Source organism: Anastrepha obliqua, chromosome 5 (assembly GCF_027943255.1).
Source record: "Anastrepha obliqua isolate idAnaObli1 chromosome 5, idAnaObli1_1.0, whole genome shotgun sequence".
NCBI classification, from domain to species: Eukaryota; Metazoa; Arthropoda; class Insecta; order Diptera; family Tephritidae; genus Anastrepha; species Anastrepha obliqua.
The window spans coordinates 30,010,126-30,022,176 of NC_072896.1; the positions used below are offsets into that span (position 1 = coordinate 30,010,126).

The window sequence follows — 12,051 nt, forward strand, 5'->3', positions numbered from 1 at the left end:
AAAAAAAAATTCAAATTTTTTATCTTTTTCGATTCAATTATTAAAATTTTGAAAACAAAAAATATGTTTCCCAATTTTTTTTTTGTTTGCCTAAGCATAGGAGAAGTCCCTAGTAAATACTTCGAACAATTTCAAATAATAATCAACTTTATAAAAAATAATAATAAACGTGTTTTATTTCATTTAAAGTTTCAGAAATATACAGCTGATACTTTATCCAACAACTACTCTTGGTCCTGCAACACAATTTCGTTCACATGCAGCTCGCGAACAATAGCGATTCGGATTGCCATCGCAACCCTGATAGGTGAAGGCTGCGCACTGTCTGGTGATCGGGTTGTAGGACCAGCGAGTGCCCGCCACACAGCCAGGACCAGTTCTGCCTGGATCAGCTTGCCCGCCGCATGTAGGATTAGCTATTGAATAAAAGGGATTACAAAAGTAAATAAAAAATTGTAATTTTCAATAATAATAAAAAAATTGTTGATGAAAGGGAAAATTTTACTAGAGGGATTCTTGGATTCAAAGTAAGCATTGGGAGTTTTTTGGCTGTATATTTGAGAAATACAAAATTTGCAAATATGATTTTTGATTTATTTTGTATTAATTAAAAAAATGTTTTAATATTTTTTCATTAAAATTTTTTTTTTGGTATTAAGAAAATAATATTTTTTAATTAAACTTTTTTTTTATATTAAGAAAATCATATTTTTTATTTAAATTTTGTTTTTATATTAAAGAAATAATATTTTTTTTCTTATATTTTTAATATTAAAAAAATATAATTTTAATTACAAATATTTTTTTTGTTTAATATTAAATAATAGATAAATTTATTTAAAAAATTCTTTTTTTTTTAATATTAAAATATTAATTTTAATAAAATATATATATTTTCTTTAATTTAAAAAAATGTTATTTGTTAAATATGTTAAAAATAACATTTTTCTTAATTTTTAATATTTAATTTATTTTTAATATTAAAAAAAAATATTTTTTTATTTTTATTATTATTATTTTTCGTTATTTTTTGCTTTTCATTTATATTTGCTTTTTTTAATAGCCCTTTTCACTACTCACAAAAAACACTTACCGAGCGGTCGGCAACGCTGTGCGTAAGCGGTTAAACTAAATGCTATTAAAAAGCATAAAAGTATTAAAAATTTTATATTTAGTGGTGCCATACCGGGAACTTCGTATTGTGAAAGGTGACTGTTAGTGCAGAAAAGTAGGCAAGTCATTTTATGCAATAAGACTTTTGAGTTATTATTATAAAATTTAATGAATTGTTTTTTAATTTTAACAGGAACAAAATGTAAAAACAAAACACAAAGCATTATTTATTTAAGTTTCGAAAAATAGGGCATCAAGTGAATATACTCGTAAAGGTACATACAAACACACACACATGCATACGTTTAAAAAAGAAGTAATTATTCAAACCACCTGTTTCCATTTATTCAACTTTTTTAAGCGGCATAAGTGCAAATATGTACTTAAGTGTGTTTCATCTCCTTTCCGCTTAAGATTCATCAATAGGCTAAGTCGACAGATTTTGACAGCATTATTTTATGTATTTATTTATTTAAAAAAAAATACCAAATTGTTGGTTTAAATATAGAACCTTTTAGATCCCATGTGAATTTCTGCCCAGTCGTTGTGCAACCGAATTTATCAATTTGACTCTTCGTGAACAGTTCACTTCGAGTTAGTTTAGGTTAGAATGGTTGCCCAAGGAGCCGAATTCGTCCTTAGTGATACCATTGGGAAGGAAATAAGGTGAAGGAAAAAACCGATGGGATGAAAAGAGAGGGCGGAGAGAGGTGGTATGGGATGGTTAGGGGGATAGGTTTAGAGTGTGTGGATTACGAACGATGACTGTGCTGCGTTTGCGTCAACCGCTTTATGCTGCTGATGAAGTTCATTAGATTTTCAATGTCAAGCCCTACTATATCAGCAGGCGTAGCAAAGAAGTAGGCGTCAAGATGCCTAAGTCCACGAGAGCAGGGCAGCTAAGGAGAAGGTGCTGAAATGACTCGAGGTAATTCCAAGTCTCACGGCATGCACACCTCTCGGAAAGTGTCCTGTGAGAAAAGCTATCAGGTTTGAGAGCTGAGATTTTGTCAACCTCAGAAGCTCGCTCGAGCGCCTCCGATTCACATGTGGCCAGAAGGATTTCGCGATCTCACAAGTTTTTGTGCTTGCCCAGCGCTCGCTGAGTTAGTGCGAAGCCCATCTTTCTAGGAGCAGACCGTAGTTAGTCAGAGGGATCCCAATTCTCTCCCTTCGCGGGGAATTCACCTCACATATTCCTGGTCTGGCCAGCTCATTTGCCTCACAGTTTCCGGCAATGACGCTGTGACCAGGAACCCAGAGAGCTTTATGTGAATGAATTCGGATGCAGTCGAAAGTGGGCCAGGCATTCCCTGTCCTCAACTTCGACTTAACTCCTTAATACTTATTTATGCTTCATTTCTACTCACTTTTATTCAACACTGTGGCCCTTTGTTCCTCCCTGGATATATAGGAAATAATAAATAAATAAATATTCAACGCGAGCCAATAATTTCGTAAGCCCTGGTTAATTTTTAACTTGAGTTGAAAACTGTAAAGATTTAAGAACCACCTACTATTTTCAATTATTTTACTTCATTTTTTATGAAAATTTCCTTTTCTATTTGAGTTTTTATTTTATTCCTACATTGAGGAGCGCAATCAGATCGGAGTGCTCGGGTCATAAGCTAGGCTTAAGCTACGGACCCTCTAGTATTTTTAAAAACTTTGAGTTCATCCCCATGTTAAAAAGGATATATTTTATAATTAATTTTTTTTTTTTTTTTTTGTAATATAAAAAATTAAATAATGAACAAGAAAATTTTATATTTAATTGAACTGCTGAAGAAGAATATCGAAATCACCTGTGAATGACAAAAAATCGTTGTAAATTTGTGGCAGCAGCGCGAAAAAGTGATCTGTCATTGTTATATAGGGTGCTTTTTTAGTTGCATGAGAACTATACGATCGCTTTCGTTCGAAAACGAGCAAGCGAATAAAGGAGAAGGAGAAAATACTATGGTTTGAAACCTGAAAATGGCAAAGTATGTTGATATTTCTTTTGAATAAGACTTGCAAAGCCATCATGAATCTTTTAACGTCAAAAGCAACTCTCATTTTGTAAATTTACTTTGAAAAAAATTATATCTATTCGCGAAGTTCATAGAACGAAATGTTGAAGAAGACGCCGAAATGTCGATTCGTCGTCGTTCTTAATTTGCTGGCCTTTGCCCTTCAAATACATGGAAAATTTTACGTAAGAATCTTAGCTTGCGTGCCCATAAAACACAGCTCGTGCGAGAATTCAAGCCAATGACCATCGTTTGAGTCGCACTTTTGCTGATTGGGCTCATTTAGATTTATTATTCAGATTTATTGGAAAAAGTAGTCAAAAATGGAACTGATCGAGAGGACAATGTATAATAAGTCGTAGACGCAGCGGCCATATGCCGGATGTCATATTCAAAAAATAAATGCCATGAAATTATCTAAAAGATTTCAATAAAAAAAAACCGGGTCTCTGCATTAAAACAACGAGATTTGGATCTTTTGAAGCTGTGAAGTAGAAAGGAGCTGACAGAAGAACAGCACCAATACATATTCGACAATTGGCGGATTGGAATGTAACGTTTTAGGGCCAAATAATACGCGTCAGGCTCTTTATTTACTAGTCACATGACCTAGATGGGCTAAATAAAAAAGTTAAGTTCTTATAATATTGATTCACCTTCTAAAACTGGGTGTCATTATAGGGTTAAATGTTGTAATATGCAAAAATGAATTTTCTGGTAATTTTGTAAAACAATCTAACGGAAATCCAAGTTAAGTTGCTGAACAAAGAAAGAAACACAGTGGCTCTAAACCTTTTCAGGGTTCGATCGAACATAATAAAAACTGATACTGGGTTGCAATCCCCAGAAACGGGTGAAGAATATTTGATGGTGTTACAACAACATACTGAACCTTCCATTTTTGGTGCAACGTAAATATGTATGCACATATATGCATATGTACATATCCACCTAGTTGAGGGTAATAACCTTAGTGGCTGCAAAACTTCTATTCTTTGTATTTGTGTTTACAACCATTCACAGTTTGAGGGTCGGTGCTCTAGCTTGTATATCGCTTTTGCATTTGTTTGTACTGGCTGCTAAACTGTTGAATGAATTCATTTTACAAGCAACTGATATTGATTTGAATACCCATACGTAAAATTGGATTCTTAAAAAAATGAATATAGAAACTTGAGAAATAGGCACATATACATACACACATATGCACGTTTAAGTATGTACTATATTCGCTACTTAAGGTCATTTGATGAGTTATATTATTAAAGGAAAATTAGTGAGAGATGAATTCTTTAACGAGAAAATGAACGCTAGTTGATAAGCTATTTTTCTTTTTAGTTGAGCAAATTGCTTCAAGTAATATATTAAACACATAATTTTAGCAATTAAATTATTTATTATACTTTTTATTTACTTACTAGATTTCTAGTTTACTAGAATTAATACGGTATGCATTTCTTTTCTGCATGCATTTCTATTGGTTTATTAAAATATATTTTCCTGCAAATTCAAAAAATACACAAATATTGGCAACACTGTATTTGATCAGTTGCCACTTCCGCTACATGAAAAACAGTTACTTGCGTTGTTTGTGCTCAGTGATTGAAAAATTTAATAAGTGGCGAAAAATCAAGGAATTTCATTGATATTTCGCGAAAATATTTCATTTTTCAATGAAAATACAAAGAAAAGGTGAAAAGTCGGTTTTACGTTAATGGACAGACCCGAATTTACAACCGGACAAGGACTGTCAATTCGACAGCATTCCCCAAAACTGTGTGGAGAAGGTTTTATGCTGTTACAAGAACAACAACACAATTCTTGAAAATTCAAATGCGATAAAGTGATTTTTTTGAGTTGGTTTATTCCAATTCAACGAATTTCAATGAATTCTTTGCCTTATCTTTAATTAATTCACTTGTAGCTGGGGGAGCTGCTAAGTCTCTGCAATGGCGAAGATTGCTGTAACGTTTATATGTAGATGATGAAGATGATAAATGGGGTGATCACCTTTTTTTTTTTGAAGGAGTAGCTCCTACTGACTATTTTTAAATGACGTATAAAACACATAACCTTTACCTTGTGAGCCCGAAAAAATGACAACCGTCCATAATTTTTTTTAAATATGTTTTAGAACTTTTATTAAAATGAGGCATATATCATACTGAAGGGTAGCTCTCGAAGAATACATTTTGGTGTTTTTATTAAAAAAAAAAATGTTATTATTTATTGTTGAAATCGCCCCTCCCCCGAAATGCCATTTTTTAGAAGAAGGTTGGGGTGATCACGGTAGCGCATGAGCAGCTCAACTGAAATCAAAAAAATTAAATGATTATTGTAGAAAATTAATTTTTAGTGAACCTGCACGTTTTATTTACCCAAAAAAAATTTTTTTTCTCCATATGAAAACCGCTTTGCAACAAAAAAATACGATTTTTGAGGGGTTGAAAAATTTAAAAAAAAAATTGATTCCAGCGAACTATGCAAATATTTATAAAAAGAGAACCGTTAAGATTCACGAGGTTGTAACTTCGAATAAATAAAAAAAAAGTGTATGCAAATCGGTCAAATAGTTTTTGAGAAATAATGATCACCGCGACGGTAATTTTCAAAAAACACGACTTCGAGATAATTGCGTCTAAAGCTTTGCGTGCACTTCTCGTTCCAAGAAAGGTCGCGCGCTTGCACGGTCTGTAACTTTCGTTCTAGTGCTCCGATCTTTATGAGTTTTTGAATTTATATTTTTAAGATGATGTACTTTTAGAATATACTTAATAATATAAAATAACTTATCCGAGCCATTCAGCACCGCTCGAGGTTTCAGACAAGGCGATCCACTGTCATGTAACCTCTTCAACTTCGTGATGGAAGGGCTGCTCCGAAAAGCAGGTGTGCATCGTAATGGCACTATTTTCTACAAATGTGTCCATCTCCTTGCGTACGCCAATGACATTGAAATTATCGGCCGCTGTAAGCGATATGTCATCGCTGCGTTTTCTGCTATCGAAAAGGAATCATCACGAGTGGGTCTGGCGGTGAACGAGGGTAAAACGAAGTATATGCTGTCTACAACGCGGAACTTTTAGAATATGCCATAAAAATTTTTTCGATTTTTTAGTCCAACACAAGGTACCTATATAACCCTTTAAGAATACACACAGAAAATTTAATATCGTTCTAGGGAATATTTTCGAAGTTACACGCAAATTTGAAAAGGCATTTCAGAGTGCTTGAAAGTACAAGGCAAACTTTAAACGCGTTTTTCTCAACATGGTGTTTTCAAAGTCGGTGACCAACATTACTCGAAAACGACTTAACCGATTAGTCCCAAATTTTAACACGAGCTTCTGAAATATATTTTTTAGTAATTAATAGAAGATTTTTTCTCACCGATAAATATTTTTTTTATAAACAATTTAAGGCCGAAAGTTTGGTCAAAAATCGTTTTTTTGAAATGAAACTTGTTAGGCGTCGATGGACGAGCGAGAATGAAGAGTAAAATTTCAAGCCGATGCAACGTTTCGGTCATTTTCGTTCCGCGAGAGAGAAAAAAGATATAACGTAGAGGAAAGGGAGAGAGAGAGAGCTATACTTTATATATATCTTACATACACTTTAGGCTATTTTTCCTGAGTTTTTCCTTGTGGTTGCTAATTTCTAGTGAGAAATAACACTGCCTACTTTTTGGCGCAGCTTGTTTGTTGGTGCAAACTTGTAGGAAATATATTTTTGATGCTTACTTTTTGGCGTTATATTTCCTTGGTCCTACTGTTTGGGGCGTTTTTTGGTCCCAATTTTTTTGGCGTTTTTTTGGTGCCTCCTTTTTGGCGCTTATTTCCGTTTCCTGGCTAGTGCTTGTGCGTACTATAAAGTGCTATCCATTCCGGCGTCGGATTTATTGGTATTGCTTTGCGGTAATTTGTGACGTTGCTGCGCCCCTGGAATCGCTGCGTTTGTGCGGTTGATAAACGCTCGGAGTGTACGCGTTGTTGCCACGGTTCGTGTCCGGCGTTTACCTACACCGGTCGACCCTTCTGCGTTTTTTGTATATTTTGTCTATTTGTATTCTCTGCAAATGTTGTGAATTTATTTAGATATATATTATATTCTTTCTCTCTCTCTATCTCTCTCTCATTCTCTCACGGGTCTCTCCCTTTTTCTTTGTCTGCCTTGAAAGTTTCACTTCTGTATGAGAAATCGCCATTTTGTCAAAAAAAAATTATTTTGTTTACTCCTTCGATTAATTACTAGATTTAACATTACTTTAACGAAATCTGTTTGGTTTTTAAATTTCAGAGGTTCCAGTTAAGAGATATAGTGATCACCGCAAAACGTCTTTTTTGAAAAAAGGTCCCGGAGATCAGCTGTAGCTCCTTTCCAAATAAATATTTTTACTAATACCAAATCTTAAAATACAGTTAAAGGATAACATGATATGTGTACATATTTTTAGAGCAATAAATTTAAAAGTGTTCTCAAAAAATTCTGGAAACTAGCTTTTTTTCGGCCTTCTAATTGTATATAACCCCTTAACCCCATCTGTTGAGATTTTTCTTTAGAATATACCTGGCATTCTCTCTTACAAGTGTAAATTTACACATCCTATGAATTTGTTCCCGCATCCTAGTGAAGTTATTAAATATACCCAATTAGAATCAAATCATCATATATATATATGTGTAATACACATTGTGTATGTATATATATGTGTGTAGATACATATTTTCATGTATCGAATTTACCCTTTAATATCTCTTTTGCTTAAAATTCCTTCCACTTCACTGGTTCGTGTATATTCACATACATATCTACATATATACGAAAGTAGTTAGACAGCCACTTCTCCTAACAATGACAATTTAAAATTTCTCTACATTGTCTGCGCTTTGATCCAAAAATAGCAACATAAACCTAAAGCAAGTTAGAAACTGATATATGTACATACATACATACATACATAAATATTTATAAAATGTAAATTTTACTACTTAAAATGTGACCTAATTTAATGCTACTACAAAACAACAACAAATAAAACAACCTAATTTAATAATCATAATCCCAAGCACACCAGACTTAAGCATGCATTTGAGTCCACTCAAGTAGAAAATGGTTTTTGTTAGTGTATTTTAAATATTCTCTGAGTTTGTGCACACTACGTATCGTAAATTTTTCCCCTTTCTACCATGAACATCTTTAGTGTTGTATGGACCGTACCGATATTACCAAATGAAATTCGATTTGCGTATTATAAAGGGTGGTTAAGTTTCAAGGGCCGGGGTTGATTTTGAATAAAATACAATTTTTTTAGGAAATTATTATCATTTCTCTTTATTATGATAATATTGGTATGGCTCAATTACGTATGGAACAAAATATCGGCCAAATGACGGTATGGTCGGCGGCACACCTCCATCCGATGGTCCAAATTTTCGATGACGCTGAGGAATAATTAAGGTTCTATGCCGTTAATGCGCCGAATTATCTCATCCTTTAGCTCTTGAATTGTTACTGGCTTATCGAAGTACACCTTTTCTTTCAAATAACCCCAAAGAAAGAAGTCCAACGGTGTCGTTGACGTTTAGGTGTGGTTCACATTCAACATCGGCCCTTGAAATTTAGCCACCCTTTATTTGAACTGGAAACTTTTGAAGCAAATTTGAATACTTTGTTTTTGTAGTTTAAATGATATTTATTTAGTAGTGAGTGGTGTTATGTTTGCAACTCTCCATGAAGGTTGTATTCTTCACTCCTTGCTACAAAACTACCAATTTAATGTAATAAAATATTAACAATTTCATTGACCATTTATAAAGGGTTTTCCAATAAGAGGTGTTATTTTGATATTCAAAAAAAAATATTTTTTCCTCGTCGTTAATAGTGGAAAATAACATCAGGCAAATGACCTCCACGACCACGCTTACAGGACAATATGTTTTTCATGAAATTTTCCATAACCGAATTGCAAAATGGCTGCCCTATGTCCTCGATAGCCTCACGAATTCCATCTTTGGGGTCTTGAATGGACCCTGGGCTGTTGGCGTAGACCTTTGCTTTCACGTGGCGCCAAAGAAAAAAGTCACAAGATGTTAAATCACAAGAACTCGGTGGCCAATTGTGATCACTTCTTCGAGAGATAACACGGTCCGGAAACTTTTCCCGTAAAAGATCAATGGTTTCGTTGCTTGTGTGGCACGCAGCGCCGTCTTGTTGAAAATAAACGTTGTCCAGTTCAATACCATCCAATTCCGGCCACAAAAAATCGTTAATCACCTCTCGATAGCGCATTCCATTCATTCATAACAGATGTTATTGGAAACTATTACTATAACTCTGACTGCAATCATTAATTTTCGCAAGAAAGCGTTGTGAGCTTACTTTAACCCTAGAGTACTAATCATATTTTACATAATTTAGTGGGATACGGGATACGGTACACTAGACAGGGCTAGTTTACTGAGGCGGCAGCCCTTGGTCGGGAAAAACCCGAGTCAATCCCGTGACGTAGAACCAGCTATCATAGGAATGTGCATAATTTAGTACTAAAAATCACCTATTCGAGGAATTGTTTTCAAAACTATCCTTTTTTACAAATGGCTAAATAAACTAATGTCACGATTACACTCTTCAGTAAAGAGAAAATGAGAGTGTCAGACGTTAGTGCTCATAAATGCTCATTAATTCTCCGTCGGGCATCCAAGTCTGGCCAGACTTTATCGGCTTCGGACGTTATTTTACATATTTCTATTATAGCTAACGACTTGATCTTCTGGATAGCTTCTTACAATTTAATTTCGTACCGATTTATGGATATAACCTTTTAAAAGGAATACTCGAACAGGACGAAAGAAGGGCAAATCCAAGTGCCTAACCGCAGGTTTTAAAAAGGTACCCAACGGTGGGCTAAATACGCAAAATTTTCAATTTATAAATTTCAATTTTAACTTTCTTCCTTGTAGTTTTGGTAAAAAATATAACTCTCGTCGAAAATATTTGGGGAACGCTGTAGGAATGGCAGTACCTGCACAAAGATATACTCCAGTCGTTTCCGTAGCGTCGACTGTTATTGTTGTAACATCCTAAAAATTCCTCCTATTTTTAGCGTGCGTCTTGACGTTGTTCCACAAATGGAGGAATCTATGGTTTTAAGCCGACTTCGAACGGCAGATATTTTTTGTGGAGCTTTTTCATGACAGAAACACACTCGGAGGTTTGGATTGCTTGCAGAGGGGCGACCGCTATTAGAAAATAACTTTTGCTGTCATTTGGTGTTTCATGCACGGAGATTCGAACCTCTGGAGAAAGTGAAATCCTTAGCTCGATACAACTGCGTGCCGTTCCGGTAAGGTACAGAATGGACTGACGCCTCAAGTGGTTGTAATTGTTGTTGTAACAGCATAAAAACGCTTTGGATATATTTTTGTGGAATGGTCATCATTCTTCTTCTTAATTGGCGCGATAACCGCTTTCGCGATTTTGACCAAGTTTAAAAAGGCGTACCAGTCGTTTTTTTTTCGTTCTAACCGCCGCCAGTTGGACACACCAAGTGAAGCCAAGTCCTTCTCCATCTCCATCTTTCCAAACCAGACCTTCCTCTTCCTCTGCTACCACCAGCTGGTATCAGATCGAATACTTTCAGAGCCGGAGCATTTGTATCCATTCGGACAACATGACCCAGCCAACGTAGCCGCTGGATTTTTATTCGCTGCGCTATGTCTATGTCGTCGTAAGGCTCATACAACTTATTGTTCCATCGCCTACGATACACGTCGTCCCTAACATACAAAGATCCAAAAACCTTCCGCTGAATCTTTCGCTCAAACACTTCAAAGGACGCCTCATCGGATATTGTCATCGTCCACACTTCTGCGCCATACGTTAGAACGGGCATGATGAGAGCCTTATAGTGTTAGTTTTGTTCGTCGATAGAGGACTTGGCTACTCAATTGCCTTCTTAGTCCAAAGAAGCAGGGTTAGGCTAAGGCCTTTATGCACTGCGACCAATTTGACCTATTGTGCGCCCCTAAGTGCTTAATTTTAATTGTTTAGTATTGCGAGGAATCGAACCAGCCCCTTAGGAGGAAGTATTTGTAAGTCTTCACCCAGTATTTTGTGTCTCCTGTGATCTAATGCTTCACAGTTGGTGATTAAGTGTTCCATGAACTCCTCTCCATCACAGCAGAACCTGCATAAACTAGTGCTAGATAATCCTAGGGTTAGGTTAAAGCAGTTGTCCACAGAGGAACATACTTAGGCTCATAGCCCATGAGATGCCGAATGGGGAAGATAGTCCTATTGCATTAATATATTTATTTTAGGCAAAGTGACCTGTAAAGGCTCCGCAAGGTAATCTGAGGCCCTTTTTGTCTAGGGTTAGAGCAGATTTCGCTCTGTCGGTATTCAAGCTCAGGAACATTTTGGAGTGATTAAGGCCATTTGTGCCGTTCCAGTATTCCTTGGTTTTTATTTGGGGTCATTTTTTGATTTCCTGTTTAGGTTGTTTTTTGTTAAAGCCGAAAAATCGCTTTGGGCCAATAAATGGCCCTTCCGCGCCATTTTTGGCATAAAAGTCTGCCTTTTCGTTTCATTCGTGTCCTTAATGTCTCAGTACCCAAATCAGGGAACCTGATTGAGAGTTGCCAGTTTGTTGAGCGCCTCGTTGCGCTCTATAAGAACTTTTGAATTGAACGTAAAGCTATTTAAGCATATTCAACTGGATATAAATGGGGGATCACTCCGGCAACATATAGCTGATTGTTGTTGTTGTAGCAGCGTAAACATTCCCCATACAAATGTATACGGGGAAATCTGCTGAAGTGACGGTCCTTGACCGGATATAGGTTAGGTTAGGTTAACCGGGTTAGCTGAAAACCATGACATAGGCCTATTGGTCCTTACTGATACCAGATGGAGTTTGACTCTTACG

General features: G+C 35.6%; 1 protein-coding gene across 1 annotated transcript; it reads right to left on the reverse strand.

Moving 5' to 3' along the window:
* Positions 1 to 213: 213 nt before the first annotated feature.
* LOC129248680 (male accessory gland serine protease inhibitor-like) lies at positions 214 to 1,241 on the reverse strand. Its single transcript, XM_054888310.1, has 2 exons — positions 1,094 to 1,241; positions 214 to 416 (listed from the first exon to the last, which is right to left on the reverse strand). The coding sequence occupies exons 1-2, from the start codon at positions 1,239 to 1,241 to the stop codon at positions 214 to 216; spliced, it is 351 nt and encodes a 116-aa protein (XP_054744285.1).
* Positions 1,242 to 12,051: the final 10,810 nt, after the last annotated feature.

Excerpts from the sequence above, each read along its gene's own strand:
- LOC129248680 (XM_054888310.1), bottom strand. The coding sequence starts at position 1,241 with ATGACTTGCCTACTTTTCTGCACTAACAGTCACCTTTCACAATACGAA. Across the intron at positions 417-1,093 it reads ACAGCGTTGCCGACCGCTCG|CTAATCCTACATGCGGCGGG; the intron begins GTAAGTGTTTTT and ends TTTATTCAATAG.